The following is a 22,263-nucleotide window of genomic DNA, read 5'->3' on the forward strand; positions in this document are numbered from 1 at the left end:
TGCATGTATACTGCATGTCTGCCTTAGCTACCTTTATATAAGAGAACTGAAATACAACTTAGACTATAGATATATCTCACTTTTCAGGCATACCCATAACATTGTTAAATACAGTGAGTACTCTACAGCTTTTGCTCTAAATGAGCTTCCAGCTTTAATACTAATATAATATTTATATGCTGAATGGTTAATATTTGGTGGTAAACATCAAAATCTTCGGATTCTAAGTGCCTTGAATCCATACTGAAGTATATCCAACAAAGGGACTTCTGAAGTAAGATAATAAAATAGCCACACATAATCCTGTTAGAAAAACAGAAGAAATATGGCCAGTTACCACCATATTCCCAGTGTCCAGTACAATGCCTCATATATATGATAAATATCAGTTCAATAAATTAAAAAATGAAGAAATAATGCATTACATTCAATACTTTTACCCTTTTCTCTTCACTTCTCTTCAGCCCCTTTCAAAAAAATTACAATGCAATTCTAACAGAATTTACAGCTTGGGAAGTGCAAGAGAGTCAGTAAAACTGCAGGCAGGTATTCTATTAGGCTCTTTCAGTAGGCACCCAAACCTTCAGGAGAAAGTCAAAGGTATTATACGTCTCTTCGGAATCTGGTTTACTTCTCAGGTTTTAGCTATTTCCACTCTTCACACTACACTACAGCTATTCATAGCTGATTTTAATTCCATAAAATAAGTATGCTATACCTCATTTCCTACTTTCCACATAAGCTGTCCCCCCTGACCTATAACACCTTTCTTCTAACCCCTTTTCTCTCTCCAACCCTATCCTTTAAAGGACTCAGGTGATGGTGTCACCTCTAGAGGAAGTTTTCTCTGACCATTCTCCCAATCCTCTGTACCCTCCTTTTCTCACTGGTCAAAAATTTGGTCAATGTATCAAAGAACTTCCTGAGAAAAAAAGAACAATTTATCTCATCCTAAGTACTAAAACATTCAATCCATGACACATAGGGACATAAAAAGGATACAAAAGTATTCATCAATAATCACAAGAAATGCATTACAGAAATGTGAGCCATATTATGAAGTGATATATATATATATATATATATATATATATATCACCCTTTTCACCCATGAACTCCTGTTTATATATCAGCAACATCAATCTCTGATGGAGAAAAACCTGACCTCAAGAAAATAAAAATCACACGTAGAGATGCATAGTTCCTTATAAAAAGCACATAAATGAAAACCAATAATTGTATGATAAATAATAATATTCAAATACATAGCAAAATGAAAAGAGTAAAACTGAAATTGTAAGAGCTACGGTGATTGCTGTGTGAGGTGATGGTGCAGGACATGTGGGAAGAGGAGGAGGGCCATGAGGATTTCGTGCCTCACCCTGTGAATCACCATCCTGCTGCTTCAGGCTCTGTTAGGAATAAAAGAGCAGGGCAGGGGGCTGGAGGTGGAGGAAAGCTTTGTCTTGTCTTCAGATGTTTCATTATTTTTTCCCTTTCCCTGCCGCTCCACTGCAGCCCTGTAAAACATTAGGCAAGCCTCTTAAACACTCCCTGTCTGTTCCATTCCTCATCTGTAACATGGGGAGAAAAAAACTGATTGGCTCAAGAAGGCTCTGTGAGGACATAATAATCCTGTCAGAAAACCTAAACATAATCATGCCTCCAAATTCTGTAACTAGATGATCTCAGGAGACAAAAGTCATTTCTTTCTTTTTTGCTCAGCTGAGGAACTGGAGTCCATCTCCCCACCCATCCCCACCAGACCCCCTAAATACACTCAAAGAAGCACGCATAACCCATGAAGAATTGAATCGAAAGGTCACCCATTAAAAATGTGTTCCCTAGTTTGCAATTCACACCAAATCAGCATACTACTTTGAATTGCTCTTTAGAAGGTCTTAAAAGTTGCAATTTGTGCTTGCTCACTGCTTGAAATTATTTCAGAGGATAGTCTTAGGGATAAAAATATTTTAAAAGCTGGATAACCACTGCCAAGACATTGCATGCTAACTTGAAGCTTTTAGTCTCACTGCACTTGGGACAAGTTACTTCAAGTTAATACAAGATTGCTTAGGCCTCATCTCAAAAGTTTCTGATTCAGTAGGTCTGAGGTGGGGCCCAAGAACTTAGATTTCTAACAAGTGCTCTGGTGATCCTGATGCTGCTGCTCAAGGCACCACACTTTGAGAACTATTGATTTTAAATAATGTACTCCTGGCATGATCACTTTTACTACCAGCTGTTTTTATTTAGTAATTGATAGATGCATCTTATATTGATTCCCTATCTTCCTTTGAGATATTATTTCCAAATTCCTTTGTAATCTGAAAGCAGGGAAGAACTATTAAGACTCAAAAAAGCAGATTTTCTCTTCCTTTAGAACACAAATTATCATCATCTTACTTCATTTATCACTGTGCCTCAATTTCCTCAACTACAAAATGGGGATAATTAGAGGGATTCAATAAGATAATAAGATAATATAAATAAAAGCCCTGGGAAGAGTACCAGGTCATAATAAGTACTTGATAAATGTTGTATATTATTCTTGTTGCAATTACTTCACTAATTTTCTGTTCATTATTGAGGAAAACTTATTCATGTTTACTATATGTTATACATTACTGGTATATGTATAAAATCTTATCTATTTATGGTGAAATGTCCCAGAGCTCCAATGGATTCGGTAAACTGGGGAACAAAGGGAGGGGGTAATGTTAAAGACCTAGGTTCTAATCCCAGTTTTCCCACTAAATTGCTACATGACTCTGGGCAAGTCAAACCCTAGTCTCAATTTCTGCTTCTGAAAAAGCTTACCTTGGATATGAAGATCAAATGAGATAATGCAAGTGAAAAAATAATAATAATTTAAGTACTGTAGTACTCCTGTGGTGAAGAAAATACCTCTATTTGGGAACAGTTCACAAGATATTAATAAGAGATATAACTGGCCATGGCCCCTGTATTTACATCCTTAAATGACAGCACAATGATCTGAATCACCACACAAGCTATTTACTGAATGTCCAATGCCACCAAGTCACTATTTTAAATATATAATGCTATTTTAAATATATTATGAGCAGATATATTTAATATTTCAAATATTATTGCAAAGTGAAAGAAAAGTAGATACAAAAGTAATCTCAGGCATTTATTGTGTAGCGGCTGCTAACGTCCTCACTTCATGCCTTTAGCATAATTTTTATTTTGATGCAGAACCCTTGTATTGGTTCTAGGCTTCTATTCAGTATAAATTCAAAGTGAATGAATAATGGCAACTAATTAGATTGGTGATTTTCATTTCTAGTTCCTAATACTCTAGGACATATCTAATGTTCTTATAAAATTGCATAATACAGTTCACAAGTTTTTAAATCAATTTACTGAAAAGAAGATTTGGGGGTTATAACATTTTCTTTGTACATTTCAATTAAATTACTACCTTTTGTAGGAGCAAACAAAAATCAGCCACCTTTCTTTGTGTCAATGCTTACCAACATAAAAAGATACAATGTATATCTTTGATGTTTCCTAATGAACTATAGGGAATAAAGTAGTAAACCTCATTTTTTGAAAGGAATATATTCCTGAAAAGCAGTACACAAACATTTTCAAATAAAATGTCATTTTAACTGCAGCAGTGATACTCCTCTTTCAAAGAAATCCAGTTATGAAGTCTCTTACAAAGTTTACCCCAATGACAATCTCCTAATTTACCAATGTGTAAATTTCCATTTTCATGTATTTAGCTTTCTCAACACAGGAGATATATACATCCAAGACATTGCAGACCTTGATTTAAAATACCTAAATGCAATTTAAAATATGTAAATGCTGTTGATTAAAAAAAAACAAAGCTATACAGAAAAAATTCTTATCAACTACAATTAAAATGTTAAAACTGATTAAAATTTTAAGAGACTAGTTTTAAAATATAAATAATATGAAACAAGGAAAAGCAAAGATAGAAAACACCACTCTGTAGACGTGTTTCTAATACCTGTGGTTAAAAATACCTGTAGATCAATGTGAGCATCATGTATTCCTCTGTTTATCGTCACAATATTCAAATACCAAGTACTTTTACTTTTACTATATTATATTTATTCTATAGTGCTCCCAGAAAACATATTAGATCTAATTCCACAGGCAAAAACATGTGCATCCTTATGCCATGGACTATGCAGATGTGGTTAACAATACAGGGCACCCATCCCTCTTCTCTCCACAGTACATCCCAAAAGGGCCTGTGTGTAGGATCCAGCAGAATAGAAATATTGGTACATCTACAGAAGACTCCATTTTAATATATGTAAGATTATGTCAAAGAATATTTTAGTTCTGGGGGAAAGCAAAATCCTGCCAATTTTAAAGACTAACATATATGCAACAGGAAATGGGTGAATTCAGGTTAGAGGCCTTATGAAAGTTGTTCACAAAATTTTCAGTTAGTTTCACTGTTGGTCATATTGCATAAGGAAACACTCTAAAGTAGATCACTTATAGTTGTTCATGCCTCCATTTATTGTTGATGTACTCAGCGAATGAGTACATCATGAGATGGCTCAAGAGTCCGGAACCAATTTGTTAGAGGTTTAATATAAAATCTTCCATTGGTAAAAGTGTATCTCAATGTTTTACAAAACTGTAGGTAGGAGAAAAAAAGAAGTCTCGTGGCTTGAATTAGAAATCTCTAAATAATATCACTTTGCAGAGTCCCTGGCATGCAGAAGTTCCTCAAATATTTTTGTCAAATGAACAAATGCACGTCAACAAGTTTGCTTCCAATTACTACAACGGTTTGAAAGGAAACTTTATGTAAAAGGAAAAAATACTTAAAATGATATTCTAAAAATATCCTTAAATAAGATATTTGTAAAGCACTTAGAAAGTGGCCCATAGGAAGCTTTATACAGCATTTGTCATTACTCTTATCCTGTTAATTTAGTTTGGTTCACAACAATCTTGGTAGCTGCATTAGCATAAAGTCATCACCACAACTGATAAAAAGAACTCAGGTATGTATGCACTACTAGTGAGGATGTAGTTGCATCACCTTTACATGTGGAATAAAGACCATCTTACAAGGGTAACCACTACTGTCTTATAATGAAGATTAACTCAGTAAGACATTAACATACAAGAAAGGTGAATTAAGCCTTATAATTTTATCCTACCACAACAAATTAAATCCCTTATAATCCAATATTTTCTGTCTTGTATTTACATAATGTGTCTTATATTTATATAATTCAGAACTTCAAAAAGAGCTACTGGTAAGGTTCATGTTCATTTATATCTAAGAAATTCAATTAAAAAAATAAAACATCAAAATGGCAATTGATGGCAATTTGCTTCATACTAAAGCAAACTATAATATAGGAGAGTGCTAAAAAATGTTTGGGATTTACTCTCTTACACTTTGACTGCTGACCACAACAGAGATGAAGACTGAGGTAGTCTGAAAATTCTGTGAGGATTAAATCACACTATATTCTTCATATTCTCTAAGGAAGTAAACTTTAGGCTGTGCGAAGTACCCTCAACTTCCGGGGGCCAAGAACAACAACTGCTGCAATGAAAGAGCAGAGTAGTTAGGGTTAAGGAGGTGATTGCCTTCTATAATGAAACTAGCTTCAATATCTATTTGTTGACACTATTAAAGTCAACTCTATTTTTTTGTTTGACTTAAGGCAGTGGAGCTTTTGATAAGACACAGAGGTTTTTAAAATGTCATTTTAAACTAAACACCAGGGATACCTTCTATTTCAAGGAAAGCCCGTTACAAAGTCTCTTGATGAAGCTCACCCAAACCAAGATCCCCTAATTTACAAAATTACGATTCAAAATGCATTATGATACATAACCGGGAGTCTACTAAGCAGTTTATATGGCACATAAGTGATAAGATATACCATAAAAGCTAAATGATATAAAATAACTTACAATTGATTAAAACACAACTGTGCTAAGGAGTTTGGCTAAAGATGTAACCATGTAATTTAACTGAAGTGATCAACAAAAGCAAGGTCAAAAGCTTCATAAACACTGGAGTGAGCCACTCAAATAAAATGGTGGGAAAATCAAGCAACAGAGGAATTGTAGCTCTAATTATACTACACTTTTACTTATCATTTCAAACAATTAATTGCTAAAAATTAAGTATTTTTCTAATAAAAGTAGCAGAATTTTTTTTTGCAGTAACAATCAATCAATTACTGTCCAAAAAGGAATGGTTAAGGTAGAAAAATATAGGGGAAATTTAAAATGCATTTTCAGAACTATAACATAATCTGTGGAAGCAAATAAATCAGATTCCTATACAATAAAGTATATTTCTCTATCTTAATTTCAATTTCTCAAATAAAATCTAAATTTGGACTTCTTCTTTTATGGCTAGTTCTGAATCATTTCCCATGATTTCAGTACTTTAAGCAAGGAAATCTCTAATTTATTGAAACAGTTTTCTAATATTACAAAACTAAGTAAACATTATGTCTTTTCAAGCAGCGAAAAAAAAAATCCATTTCGAACAAAAATAAAACCTCGAAATATAAACAAAAAAGATAAAAGTAAATAAGAATGCTAATTTAAAATATTAAAAATATACATAGAAAGTTATCTTTTATAAGATTTTTGCAACAGAAAATAGTTGAAGGGGAAAGTATATTGGTTCTCCTTTTTGAAGGTTTTGTCTTAAAACACTTTCTGAATAGACTGAAATCATTCTATAAAACTCCTTTTCTTATTTTCACTTAATTAGGTTGGTAGAACTATGAGAGATACCAAAGGGCAACAGATTAAAAAAAATAATGAGGCAATCCTCCCCCCACAACCAAAGTACTATTAACAAAATAGAAATAATATTTACATCATTCCCTTCCATTTCATTAGTGTTTAAAGTTGTGGGTAGTCACTGAGGTAACGAAATAATTAAGACATGTTAAAACTATAACTTCATACTGTCTAAAGTGATAGTTTCTTATAATATTAATTTAAAAAGTCATACAAAATAAATAATCATAGATGAAATGTTAGATTATACTGATGTATATAGTACAACAGCCTAGTTTATTTTTTCTCAATGATTAGGATATGCTTATAACATAAATGGGTCATCATATAGCAATAATTAGACCCTTCTAAAAAACAATTCAGAGAAAAGCTATATCTATAACCGATTTATATTTTGAATATAAAAAGCAACCTGACAGTTAAAGTTATTAAATCAAGATTTAATTATTATCTACAATTCAGGCATTACTAGATATATGTTACCTCAACAATATCCGAGTTGGTTCTGCTTTCATGAGGTTCATTATATTCTGTATACTTGAGAAGAACTTTGTCCATATCAGTGCTGGCATACTGAAACAGTTTGTTAGAGCTGTTGAAAATGATGAGTGCTATTTCACAGTCACAGAGCACACTAAGTTCATAGGCTTTCTTCATTAATCCAAACTTTCTCTTTGTAAAAGTGACCTAGACAATCCAAAAAAAAAAAGTATATTTTTATTACAAGTTATTAGTAGTACTTGAATACAGGCTACCTGAAGATGAGGTCTCTTTTAACACTGAATCTGATTTCAAAGCTGAAAAAGGTTCCTAGCTTCATACTCCACGTGAGTCTTCTTCCCCAATTTGCCAAAGGCCTACAATCCTACATATATCCTGTACCTCCAAGGGCTCTAATAGAGCAGTCTCCTGAGGAGGCTTCCTTTATCCTTGGTTGCCACTCTGCTGCAGTGGGCAAAGAACCAGAGAAGGAAACAGTTGATCAGTGGCCCCTTATCATCCAGGTTAAAATGGCATTAGAAAACCAAGTCCCACCTCAAGTAATCCATTCATTACTCAGACTTTAATCCCTAAACAACAAAGTACATCCACTAATCTAATTTATACTTCTCCTCCTTCCCAAGCTCTTCTACTGCACCCACTGAAATTCAGTCTAGATCAGCAAATTCCCCAATGTCCTCAAATTCTTCTTTGAATATTTCTTTCTCTAACTGAAACATGTCACCTGAAGCCCTCTCAAATAGAGACTAATTAGTTTGTTTTTAAATACTACATCTCCTGTACTCAAGGGTCTGGAAGATATGTCCTTTTTGCTCCCCATTCTCTCCTCAATTTTCCTTCTTCTCTAAAAACCCCAGATATCCTGAAGCTCAAGCCATGAAATTTATACCACCCCAAAACTCTTTGTGGTGACCCCTGGTCACTCTCCCTCTCCCTCATGCACTGATAAGTATCACATAACTACTTCTCATTCTAATCCTGCTCTTATCTCTGGTGACTTCAGCATCTGTGTAAAAAATTAGTGCAAATACCTTAGCCTCTCAGTTCCTTTATCTCTCAACCTCCAAAATGATCAACCACCACCACATGTCAAGCACTCCTACTGCCATACCTTAACTCTGCCATAAACAATAATCACATCACCTCCAAAATCTCAATTTCACGCATTCCACTTTGCCTTCTATGCAACTCTCCTATTTTGTATTATCTCTCCAGAAATTCTTTAACCTTCATCAAGTCCTCCAATCCATTTACCTCACCACTTTGTTACTATCTACATATTCTCATGCCCTTTCTTCTCTCTTTAGATTCCATGGGCCATCACTATTTTTCACTTCTACTCTTCTCTCATTAACATACTTGCTTAGCACAGCCCCAACCAAGTATTGACCCCCCATACATTTACCCAATTATCCTTTTATCTTTATGCAAGTAGCTGACAATTACTGGGAATATTAAGTGTGCGTGCACACTCACACCCACATCCCCCTTGTGTTTCTGAACTGATGACCATAAATCTCAACTAACACTTAACATTGCTTGACATTGTAACTTGGCTTATTTGTCCCATTATCCCATTCTCCAGGTCAGATACTTCCTACCTTCTCTCCCTCAAATCAACTCTCCACTGATAACCTTGCCTCAAACCATTGAGAAAACAGAAATCAGCAGCAACTATCTCACTTCCCATCACCAAATCTATCAATTCAATTGTTTCATCGGTACTTTTCCACACTCTCCCTTCTCTGCTGTCATTATTGACATCTTTGTTCCTATTCCTTTCCATATGCTACACTCTCTTCCCTCATCATGGTTTCCCTCCTATCAAAGACCACAAGCTTAGAAACATGCTCTAGCATCTCCTTTGACTCCACGCTGCCCCTTCAGTTACCACCCCTCCTCTTCACCCCTCTTTCTGCTCTACTTCAGAGTAAAAATGTTTGAAAGAAACGTCTATAGTTGGTGGCTCTAACTTCTCATCACCTATTCTCTCCTCAACCTTACTGCAATCAGACATCCAGTCCCCAGATTCCACTAAGACTTGTCAGTATCATTACAGTGACCTTCAATTTATGTGATTAAAGTCAATAGTCATTTTTTTTCTTACCTTACTATACATCTCGTTTGACAAAGCTGACCATATTCTCACTCTTCAAACATTTTCTTTTCCAGTTGTTTACGGCACAACACTGCCCTGGTGTTCCTCCTACTTCAGTGACTGCTTCCTCTCAGCTTTTAGAGTTATATCCTCTTCCTCTGCTCAGCCTCTACCCACTGAAGTGCCTGTGAGCTTTAGACTTGGGCTCCCTTCTCCTCTTTACCCCCACAGTCCTTGCTAGGTAATTGCAGCCAGCCTCATGATTTTAAAAGCAACAAATATGCTCTTTCCACAGTCTTCTTCATTTCAGCAAATGGAATCGTCATCCATTCAAACAAAACCAAATAATATCTAAGAGTTATCCTTGATCCCTCTTATCACAATAATCTACCCTACCAATCCTTCAGCAAATTGTTTTAGCTCCACCTCTAAAACATATCCCAAATCTATCCACTTCTATCTACACCACTATATCGCCCTAGGTTAAGTTACATAATCTCTCATGTGTATTATTTATATAATCACCTTATTATTTTTTTTACATCTTTATTGGATTATAATTGCTTTACAATGATGTGTTAGTTTCTGCTTTATAACAAAATGAATCAGTTACACATATACATATGTTCCCATATCTCCTCCCTCTTGCGTCTCCCTCCCTCCCACCCTCCCTATCCCACCCACCCAGGTGGTCACAAAGCACCGAGCTGATCTCCCTGTGCTATGCTGCTGCTTCTTATTAGATTTCCTGCTTTACCTATTGTACCCCACAGTATATTTGCCACACACCTGACAGAGTGATATATTTGAAACATAAATCAAAATGTGTAAGTAGGAGTTTAGAGTTTTTCACTGCACTGAAAGTAATAACCAAACTCATTAAGGAAACAGAATAAATGATCTGGCCTCAAACTATGTGACCTTATTTCTCATCACTCTCTCTTACACCCATCATGCTGCACTGGCGTGTGCGTGTGTATACATGTGCATGTGTTTTCCTTAACCAGAAGCTACTTTCCACCTTAGGAACTTTGGTATCTTCCCTCTCTGTGGAACACTTTCACACCATATCTTTCTAATGGTTCCTTCCCTCTCCTTTTAAAACTAAATCTCTCATCTTTATTTAATCTTTTAAACAAGTCCTTACAATATAAATACACAAATATATGACTTTATATGAATGCATCTATGGAATATAATGTGTTTTGCTTGCCTCCCTATTTTCCCTTGCACCAACATAAACCTCTTAACACACATTTTCAACTTAGTATTTTTCATTCCACACTTTTGTATAAGACCATATAATCATATACACATTTAGATGTATACACATACGAGAGATCTTGTCCGCATTTTACAAAACTGGAACTCTTGTCAGTTTTATTTTGTTTTACTCATTTAACTACACCTTGTGGATATGTCTCTAAGTCAAATGGTATAGTTCTAAGGTACTCTTTTGAATAATTTCATAATTTTTTCATATAAATGTTACTACTCTTTTGCTAGGTGCAAAATAAAAATCTCGTTTCTGTAATATGAATTTTCCTAACTAGCAGTGATTAAACATCTCTTTTTTATATTTGTTGCCATTTGAGATTTGCTTCTTCTAAGCTGCCCATATTTTGATCATTTTCTTATTTTATAAATTGTTTATTACTTGTCTGAGAGCTCCTTGTACAGGTATATTAACCATGTTTTATACTTTTCCAAATTTCTCAATTATATATTACCTTTGTTTACATATCTGTCATTTAAAAGTTTTAAATTTTTATAAACTGATTGTATTACTGTTCTTCAAAATCTTGGCAGTTATTATACCACTGTAAGAATATAGTGAATATGAGAATACCACTATTAAAACACACTATTTTAAAACAATGAAATCAAAATCATTTATATTTTGAGATGCACCCAGATGTACTTGCTGCATTAAAAATTTGAATTCAGCAAAGGTGCAGTTAGAAAACGTTTTACCTTACTCCTAGTAACTGGAGAAAATGACAATCAGCAAAGGAAAGCATTTATTGCAAGAATAATTCCTACTCTAGTCAAAGACTTTCAAAATAAGTGAGATATGAACAAGACATGAGACAGGTAATACTGCTTCAGAATATCTAATAAGCATGCCTGAAGAAAATTCTCTAAAACAAAAACTTAAGTTCACTAGCAGTAAAATTAGGACAAACCCTGTTGTCCTTTCCAAAAATACTTATACAAAATATTTCTCTGAAGTTATCTATTAGAAGGAGTTGAAGGATGGAGTTAGTGGAGGAGACCTAGCTTATAACAACCTCCTCTCCTCCATTCCTCCAGCTTACTCCAACTAGAGTAAGATCAAAAAGAGTTTTTTCAGTAACTAGAAAGATTTGCACAAAATACACTTACGTTTCAACAGTGAAGCCAAAGACATAACAGTGAAAACTACAATCTTAGTATTTTACTTTCAAGCTTCATAAATTAAATCTTTTTATTTTATCTATAAGTGCTTAAGTCTATTTTTACTCTGGTTTATTGCTAACAATTTATAACAATAGTAATATAAAATTAACTTTGTATTCTTATAAATTTGTCATCCTTTTATATTTTGAAATAATTTCAAACATACAGAGAAGTTTCAAAAAGTAGTACAAGGGAGGAGATATGGGGATACATGTATATGTAGAGCTGATTCACTTTGTTATAAAGCAGTAACTAACACACCATTGTAAAGCAAACTCTAATAAAGGTGTTTAAAAAAAAAGTAGTACAAAACTTTCAAATATCCTTCTACCAAATTACCTGTTAACATTTTACCACATTTTCATTCTCTAAACACACGTAAGTTTTTCTCTGAACCCTATGGACTAAGCTGCAGGTTATAAGGTCCCTTTGCCCCTAAATACTGTCTTAAAAACAAGGACAAATATAATTATCAAAATAAAAAACCAACATGGAGATACAGCACTATTATCTAATATATAAACCTTATTCAAATTTCTCAATTTTCCCACTAATTTCCTTCATAGGGGAAAAAAAATGGTTTGCTTTTTTTTCTCCTTCTAGCACAGAATCCAATCCAGGATCATATGGTGCATTTAACTGCATCCTGTTTAATTTGAAACACTTTCTCAGTCTTTGTTTTTCAGGACCTTGGCACTTTTGCAGAATACAGGTCATTTACATTGTGGTATGTATCTCAATTTGGCTTTGTCTTGTTTCTTTCTGATTATATTCAGATTGTACATTTTGGACAGGAATAGTTTAGAAGCAATGTGTCCTCAATACATCCCATGAAAATCCACATATCTATTTACCCCCTAAATAGTATTGTTAGCTTGATTAAGGTAGTGTCTGCCAGTTTTTCCCCCCCAGCAAAGCTACTATTTTCCCCCTATAATTAGTAAGTATATTGTGAAGATCTCTATGAAAATATTCTGTTTTCTCATCAAACTTTAACAAACTGATTTTTGCATCCACTGATGAATACTGCCTGAAAAATTATTACCATGATGGTTGTCAAATGGGAATTTTCTAATTCCATTACATTTTCTATCTACATTTACTAACTGGCATTTTACTGTGAGAGTTTTCCTTTCCCTTCATTCATTCATTCATTTATGTCAGCAACAACTCATGGATTCTTATTTTATTCTATGGGTTATAATTCATTCGTATCTTTACTCATTCTGATGTTCAAATTGTCTTTTATTTCAGCAGTGAGAGATCCTCTATGTCGGCTTCCTGTGTCCATTTGACATGCTCCCAGTATTCTTTGAACTTCCTGGCACAGTCAAATGTTCCAGGCTCTTCCTGTTCTTTCCCTGCCCCAGTCCTAGAATCAGCCATTTCACCAGGAAGCTCTGATTCCTTTGGTAGAGAACTGTATTTAGAAACTAAGATATGGAGGCTAAGTTACTCGGGTGTCACTGTTTCTGGGCCCTCTCAACAGACAGAACTAGTAGATATGTATACGTACACACATACACAAACACACTTCAATATCTGTTTCTATTTTTATCAAAATATATTAAAATCCATGGTACTTCCAATTCTAATTCTACGTCATAGGGTTTACCACAGGCTTCTCCCTTTCCATAGCTCTAACTCCCTTCTCTGACAGTAAGAAACCCAGCTCCCATTATCCACAATACACTTACTTATTTGCTCATTCTTAGATTACACTTTAAGTAGTTTTCAAATTGCTAAGCCACACTATGAAAAACAAACCTACCATCTAGAAACAAAAGACAGTTCTCTTATCGATACTCTGAAGGACTGGGTCAAGAGATAAATGCATACATAATTTTGGTAAGATATCGTCAAATACCGTCCCCTCAAATTGCTATACCAATCTGTATTCCCATCTGCAATGCACAGGACTGCCTACTTCTTCACAGCCTTACTATACTTTCATTAATAACAGTATTTAGGGCTATGAATTTTCTTCTGATTCCTACATTAAATATATTCCATAAATATGGATGTGTACTATTTTCTTATTTTTAGAAATTATGTTATTTTAGTTATATATTTCCCTTTTTACCCAGAAGTTGTTAGACTGACATCAAACTTTTCAAAAAAGAAATTCTTATGTAGAATTAGCTTTCAAAAAAACCATTAAACAAAATTAATTTCTGGTTTTACTACATGGTAATTGGCGTATGTTTGTAATATTCTCCTTTATTGAATTTACTGGTGTTTCTTTGGTTAGGTAATATATGATCAATTTTGGTGAATGCTCTTTGTACCCTTATATACTCTATTTTCTAAGTGTAGTGTTCAACATATCACTTAAAGTCAATTTTATTGATTATGCTGTTTAGATCTGGTTTAGATCATCAGTTATTTTTTGTCCATTTGATCTATTTCATACTAAGACTACTATGTTTAAGTATCTTATTACTAGTTTGCTTCCATTTATGTTTCTTTGTATCTCTTTCAGTTTCTGCTTGATAAAGGTAGTATTTAGTATACCATTATTCCTAATTCTTACATCTTCAAGGTGAATTACAGCTTTCAGCACTAAAAAGTATCTTTCTTTGCCCCATTTAATGCTTTTCTGTCTACAATCCTACATCATCTAATATCAGGATTATAACCTGTTTTCTCATTGTTTTCATTTGTCTGGTATACCTTTTCCCATACCTTTACTTTTAGTCTTTCTGATTATTCCATTTTAGGTGTGTCTCTTTTTGCCTATATTTGGAGCTTGTGAACTAAACTGGAAATGTTTTTTCTTTTAATAAACAGTCCCATTCACATTTATTGATATGACTGATAATGCTTAGAGATTTCACTGTCATTTTAATACTTTAATAAATATTTAATGCTTATACATATTATGTATATTTCCTTTTTTTTCCCCTCTCTCTAAATGAGGTGTTTTCTTTGCTCCTTTATTTTAAAAAAATTTAACAAAGATTAGCATTTTTGTTCTAGTGGTTACCTTTGTAGTTACAGCTTTTAAAAATGCCCTTGGTCTCCTGTTTTCATGTTTAATCTTTCACTATTTGATGTGTCAAATCTTAATGATATTCTTTAACTCCCACCTATTGCCTAAACAATAACCAGTGTGCTTATTCTACTTTCCTCTTTCCCTCTCCTTTCTTACCATGTCTCAGTTGCCTTATTTCTATTTTATCACAATAAAGTAACATATAATAAATAATATATAACACATTATTCTTCCACCCCTGCCCCCACTGTTGCTTTAGGCTAAAATCTATAGTTAAGTATATTAAATGTTGATCATGTATTTTTTTGTTTATTTCCTCAGATATCTCTCAGTTGTATGAAGCTTATCCTCTACTAGATTGTACACTAACAGCTCATAAGTACAGAATTCCCTGAGCTCTAGTATGTTGAAAACTTGCTTTTATAATCTTTGTATTTGAATACAGCTTGACTGCAAATGAAATCTTTGCTTCAGACTTTTTTCCCTGCATTTTTTGAAAATGCTGCTCTCCTGTTGCCTTGTGCTTTATTATCTCGATTTTGCAAAATTCGATGCCAGTCTAATTCTCTGCACTTATAAATTTGTTGTTGTTTTATACCTAGAAGCCCTGATTTTTTTTTATCTTAAAATCCAATAGTTTCAGTAGGATATGTATCAGAGTTGATCTCTGCAGGTCCACCTAATCCTTGGCATCTTACTTTCTCTCTTATTTATGAAAACTTTAATTATAGTTTAAATATTAGTTCTATGGTTTTGTTTTTCTTCTTCAGGGACTGCAATGATACATAAGTTCGATCTTCTTTATCTATCTACCTTTTCAACCACTTCTCTCAAACCCTTTGAAATTACTTATCTCATTTTCATTCATTTAGTTGTTTCCCTGCCTTCCTTCAATCACTATTAAGGTTTCATTTGAATCTATTATTCCTTGGTCACTTTGTAATTTAGTCTTTGTTTTGATATGACTTTATCTTTTTTTTTCTGGAGTTCAATCACTTTCTGTTTCATCCATGCTTTAAAAAAAAAAATCCACTTCCATTCTTAGTATTTCAAAATTCTGAATCATGATTTTTTTGTCTGTAACATTCCTAAATATTTGTTTAAGGAAATTTATTGCAGGTTGGAAAGTCATATAGCAATTTTTTCCCATTTTTTCATTGTTGGGGGAACAATCTTATCACCCAAATAGTAGTAAATATCATTTTGTTTTCTTCTTTATAATAGTATATATAGGAGAATACTGCTTGCATCACTGTATTTCTATGGAAAGAACAAACAGTGGGGAGTGGTTTAAAATATTCTTAGTTCAAGATCACCTCTCCTTCTAAAGGAGTTAAGTATGGTCCCTTTAATGGAAGGCTTTGAGGGGGGGGTACTGGCAGTGGGGAGAAGACCTTTGTGCCCTTTGATAAATAAATATATATATATATATTTATATATATTTGCATATTCTTTTGTCTTGAAGGATATATACATATATCCATTTGTATATATCCACATATTCATTTCCATTCAACTAGCATTCTCCAAAGAGTACCTCTGCCTTCCTTTTTACCCTCTTCTCCCTCAAATAGTTACCTTTTCAAGACTATATATAATACTTCCTTGAACACTACATACATTTAAGTTCTTTCTTTACCTGTGGTCTCTTCTGACCTACAAATAGTATTTTTCAGAATTTTTGGACTTAGGGTAGAATTCCTCTTTTTGGTAGTGATTTCAAATCAATCTTAAGATAGCTACAAGGTTTCCTCTTCTCCTTTCCCACATACTTTTTCCTGATATATGCTTGCTCACCTCAAAGACTTACAGTAGAAGTTCAAGAAACAGCACACTGTGACTTGGTAATAATTTTCTACTTGGAGGTAATGTAAAATTTAGATATGCTTTGCCTTCTAGTTGTGCCAAGATTGTAGGTTTTATTTGTTCTTGTTTTTCTGTATCTATTTTTGAAGAAATTATGTTGGAAGAGTCAGGATTAATGCAGCCACCATTCCTTTAATTACTAAGAATTCCTCCTATAAATTTGAATCTTTGTTTTGCAACAGGCTTAAAAATTTTTTTACTTGAAACATATTAAACATTTAATTTCATTTTATTTTAAATATTATGAAATTTTAAAAATATCAGTATTAATAAAGCTATTTCAGTATCAGGCAAAATAAACATAAATTTTATCTTTATTAAAAAAATTTTTTTAATGTTTATTTATTTGGCTGCATCGGGTCTTAGTTGTGGCACGCCGGCTCTCTAGTTGTAGCATGCACGCTCTAGAGCGTGCAGGCTTAGTTGCCCTGCAGCAGGTGGGATCTTAGTTCCCCGACCAGGGATCAAACCCGCGTGCCCTGCATTAGAAGGCGGATTCTTAACCACTGGACCACCAGGGAAGTCCCATAAATTTTATTTTTAAATTGTTGTTTTACTCCAGTACTGTAATAACTATAAAGAAAAAGAATAGGACTAAAGGGCTAGACTACAAAATTCAGTGCCTCTATAAACTGAGACACATTTGGTTTTAACCTAACCAGCTTTCCTGATTTGGGGTAAAATCTGGGACTAATATAATTCTCTGAATTCAAGAAGGTTGAACTGTACCATCTCTAAAAGACCTTCTATGTTTTAAATCCCAAGTACCTGTAAAGATTTTCACATCATATATATTTAGACATACTTTATTTCATTGTTGAATTTAAAAGTCCAGGAGAGACTCTGAGTTTCTGCTCCAGCACTTAACACTCATGGAAGTCACCACTCTGTCCTAACAACAAGTAAAAAGCTGAACAAACTGAAAAATCAACAACTCTTCTTAGATCCCTCAGAGAGTTGAGGTCCCAGGGCAACTTCTACCTCCCAAACTGGAGACAGACAGGCAGATACTACAAATCATAAATTACCAGAGCCATGAGCAGAAACCTCCAGAGGAACCAGTACAGGGGTAGGAAAATCTTAACTGTAATTGATGAGTTGCTGGAGGATCACTGTGGACAAGTATAAAACTTAAGAACTCTAGGGGGACCCAGTCTTGGGAGGGCATACCTACACTTTTGTGAGTTTTACCTCCAGGACCTCTATTTATCAGGTTCTCACAGTAAATTGAAATAATCAACTAAGATGGTATAAACCAGTCCAAATATATATACAAAGGATGACAAAGAATAAGATCCACGTAAAATGGAGAGTCAAGATATATTATCAGACTAGATAAAAAACAAAATCCAGCCATATACTATTTACAAAAGATATACCTAAAGCATAAAGACATAGGTTGAATGTAAATGTAGAGAACTAGACCTATCAAGAAAATACTAGCCAAACGAAAGATGTAGCTATATTAATGTGAGACAGTAGATTTAAGTAGATTTAAGACAGACATGCCTTCCTGAGGACAGAAAAAGTCAATATGTATTAAAAAATTCACCAAGAAGATGTAACAATTCTAAATATGTATGAGCCTAATGAAATATTCCCCAAATATATAAAACAATATGTATTAAGCTAATAAAATACAGAGAGAAATTGACAAATCCATCATTGTGGTAAGTGCAATTACTGACAGGTCTCAATGAGCCAAAACCAAATACATAAAAAAACCCACAAAGAATACAGATAATGTGAACACAAAATAAGACTGAATAGACATATGTAGAATCCTGCATCCAACAATTAAAAGAATACACATTTATCTCAAGTCCACTTGGAACATTTACCAAAACTTGATCATGATTTAGGAAATTAAGCAAGTCTTAACACATTTTAAAGTGTTCACAATCTATTGGTAAAGGCAATATAAACTACTATAAAACACTGTAATAAGTTCTATCATTAAAGTGTTTATAAAGTGTTTTGGTAAAGACTGAAAGATAGTATCTGAAACAGATTAAGTACATACATAATTAATATCTAAAATATATAAAGAACTTTTAAGAAAAAAATCAACAATCCAGCAAAAAATGGGCAAATCACAAAAACAGGTAACATTTCACCTTCATTGGACCAAAAAATATATTTAAAAAAATGAAAAAATAAAGTGAGAGAGAAAGGAAGGAGAAAGGCAAAGTGTATAGGAAAAAGAATTTTTCATAAATTACTGTAGTGTATCTGGTACAACCACTTTGGAGAGCAACTTGAAAACCACACAGTAAAGCTATGACAGACATACTCAACCCAGCAACTCCTCTAGATATTTATCACAGAGACATGTCCACAGATGTAGCTTTAGCATCATTTCTAACATAACATACGCAGCAAAATTTCTAAAAAACTGGAAACAACCTAAATGTTCTTTGATAGAAGTACTGATAAATGAATTGAGGCATATTCTTTCCTACGAACTAGTTGTACTAAATGAATTACACAGACAACTCTCCAAAACACTACATTTAGTGAAAAAGCATGTGCAGATAATAATGCTATTATGTAAAATTTTTAAACCATGTTGAAACAATATTCAGTAATATGTGCTTAAGTAATAAAGAAAATACAAATTAAATCCATGATGGGGGTTACTTTGGGGAAGCAAAGAGGAATGAGACTAGGAAAAATTATAGAGGACAGTAAATTTTAAATTTTTTTCTTTTACAAGGAAAGATATCTGCAGCAAATATGTCGGAATTGACATACACTACTTCTGGATAATGAAAGTAACAGTGTTTGAGGTACTGTTTGTTCTCTGTATTCTGCCTTAAAATAATTTAAGTCTATTTCATTTTTTATTTAAAGTATAAGAGGATGTCTGTCTCTAAGTAAAATGGAGTGACTGATGGAAGACCAAAGAACCCACTGAGATCAACTACAAAAAGAGTGAAATACACCAAATACCTGTTCTAAGACATGAGAAAGCTGCTGAAGCAAAAAGGACTGAAGATGCCAAAACTTTAGAGGGATGAAAGACTTCACTTCCACTTAGAAGCTTCTGATGAAACTGTGTGTTTTTCCTTCTTGGTCTAGTTCTTTTTAAAATGTAAACTTTGTACTAAAGCATAACATAAAGGAAAGCTCACAAATCCTGAGTGTGTGGCTCAGTGAATTTTCAAAGAAAAGAATATGGCCTTAAATCTAGTATACACCGGTGCACCACCCAGAAACACTCTTTTGTCCTGTCTCCAAGTCATTATCACCTTGTCCCAAGGAAGATCATTAACCTAACATCTAGCATCATAGATTAATTATGCCTGTTGTTGAGTTTTTTATGAAGAGCATGTGTTCTTTTCTGCTTTCTTGGTATGGTTTTTGCAATAAATTGCACTGGGTCAACTGAAAATCCATCTGAAAAATATCAAATTTTGACCCCTACACCTCAAACCACACACAAAAACAAATTCCAAATGAATAGTAGATCTAAAATCCAAAAGCCTATTTACAAGAGAATAAATATATACACTGTGTTCTAGTCACACAATGGAATATTATACATCAATGAATATGTATAAAATACATCTCCATGCAACAACAATGATGAATTTCACAAACATAATGTTGCACAAAAGAACACGTGATGTTCCAATGACTTTAAGTGTGTTATTTAACTTACTAGCTCAAAAACTCTAGTAATTCAAAACTCTATTTGGTATTACCTCCTTCAGTAACTGCTCCCTGAACTACCCCACCATCAGAGGTTGGTGGTTTCTTCCATAAACACTCCTATTACCTAAGCTTACTTCTATTTGCAATACACTTAAATGTATTTAATGAGTTCCCAGTGCCTAGCAGTATCTCAGATAAAGTAGGTATTCAAATGTGGATGAAATAAATGACATCTCTTCTGCATGGGAACGATTTTTTCTCTTTAATGCAAGAATAATGAAACTTTTAACTCAGAATCCACAAATTCCAAAATCAGTAAAATTAAGATACCCTTTTAGTTTATGACAAATTGTTCCTAATCTAACCTTAAAAATAAACTACCCAACTACCTCTTTTTTATCTTTTCTGCACTTTTTTTTGCCAAAATCATCTGAGGAGAAATTCAGATACCCTTGTCCCATTTGGCAGCTTGGCAAGCTGACTTAGCAGGTAAATTCAACACAGGAATAGGCTATTTCTAGTTGCTGAGATATAGTGGCAGGCCCATTTTTTTAACCAGGTCATTTCCTTAACTTAAAAAGTTCCCATTACACAGTCACTTACATATTCCTAGTTGTCCTTTCCCTCTAAACATGTGGAGTCCTTTCCACTAGTAGTTCTAGTCTATCTATGCTCAATTTAAACATGACTCTGTATGGGATACCGAGAGCTGAAGGGATCTTAGGTGCTCCTCTGCTTGTACGTTATTCCCCAATAAATCCTATTTTACATTTATGCTGCACATGGTCATGAAACAGGTCCCCATGCCCTCTCTACATGTCACAATCCTCAGACTTGTGAAGGGAAATTTACTTGCAATCTTGCTAGAATCATTCCTTTGGAATGATGGTATGATTATTTTATCAGTCTTCACTATTTTATCAACCTTCATAACGAATCATACTGTGTGAGCCTTAACACTTTAGCTAAGGAATCTTCATGAGCTGAAACAAGGGGACCTCTTCAGTTTGGTCTATCAGCAACCCTAATCACTTCCACTAACTTCTTTACCAGCTGCTCAGTTGAGTTTTGTCTCCAATTATATCTGTATTACTGGATGAACTACTACTACTCAGACTTTACAGTACACATCTTCAGTACTGTTCTATTCCTGGTAAGCTTCCAAAAACCAGCTGTTCTTGAAACTTCTGATATGCAACCTTTCTGGAGATAGTATCCCTCCCTTCTGCATATGCTTTCAGTAGTAGTTCCTTTACAATAGTCTATGATATTATTTTTCCTTCCTTCCTTTAAATGAAGGGATTGGCAAACTTTTTCTTAAAGGGCCAGGGAGTAAAGATTTTAGGTCTATGGGCCATACAGTCTCTGGGGCAACTACTCAACTCTGTGGTTTTAGTGTGAAAGCAGCCAAATACAATATGTAAACAAATGTGCGTGGCAATGTCCTAATAATGCTTTATTTATATATAAAAATAAAAAATAGGCAGCCAGCCCATGGAACATAGTTTGCCACCCCCTGCTTTAAACTCTTACAACTTCTGGACTTCATATACCAGTATCATTATAACTATCCTGAATTTATAAGGGTTTACTGACATTGTAGTGAAAATTAAGTTCAATAATATTTTATCAATTAAAGCTGAGATATATACATAAATGACTTAGAAATATTTATAATAATAAGAGTTGTAAAAAAATTCTCATTATTTGTTGGTGAATCAGAAGATCTAACTGACCAGAACACATTCACTGATAACCACAGTTAACTTAGGTATTACCTAATTATGACAACAGAGGTGGTAATTTAAAATAATCATCAATATATGGAAAACTAACAAACATAATCAAGTGTACAGAAGACTAAATATATTATGATAAACCTACACAATGGATGGTAGTAGTGGAA

At 33.8% G+C, this 22,263-nt stretch overlaps 1 protein-coding gene across 6 annotated transcripts in view; it reads right to left on the minus strand.

The window, feature by feature from the left end:
* The window catches only part of MEF2A (myocyte enhancer factor 2A), a 174,669-nt gene that overhangs the window by 69,790 nt on the left and 82,616 nt on the right, over positions 1-22,263 (minus strand). For all 6 annotated transcript variants that reach the window (XM_082837139.1, XM_082837143.1, XM_082837142.1 and 3 more), the window contains one exon: positions 7,285-7,488. In XM_082837139.1, coding sequence (XP_082693265.1) covers positions 7,285-7,488 — 204 coding nt within the window. The remainder of the gene's footprint in view (positions 1-7,284; positions 7,489-22,263) is intronic.

This window comes from Leucopleurus acutus (genome assembly GCF_964270905.1).
Source record: "Leucopleurus acutus genome assembly, chromosome: 1".
Classification (NCBI taxonomy): Eukaryota; Metazoa; Chordata; class Mammalia; order Artiodactyla; family Delphinidae; genus Leucopleurus; species Leucopleurus acutus.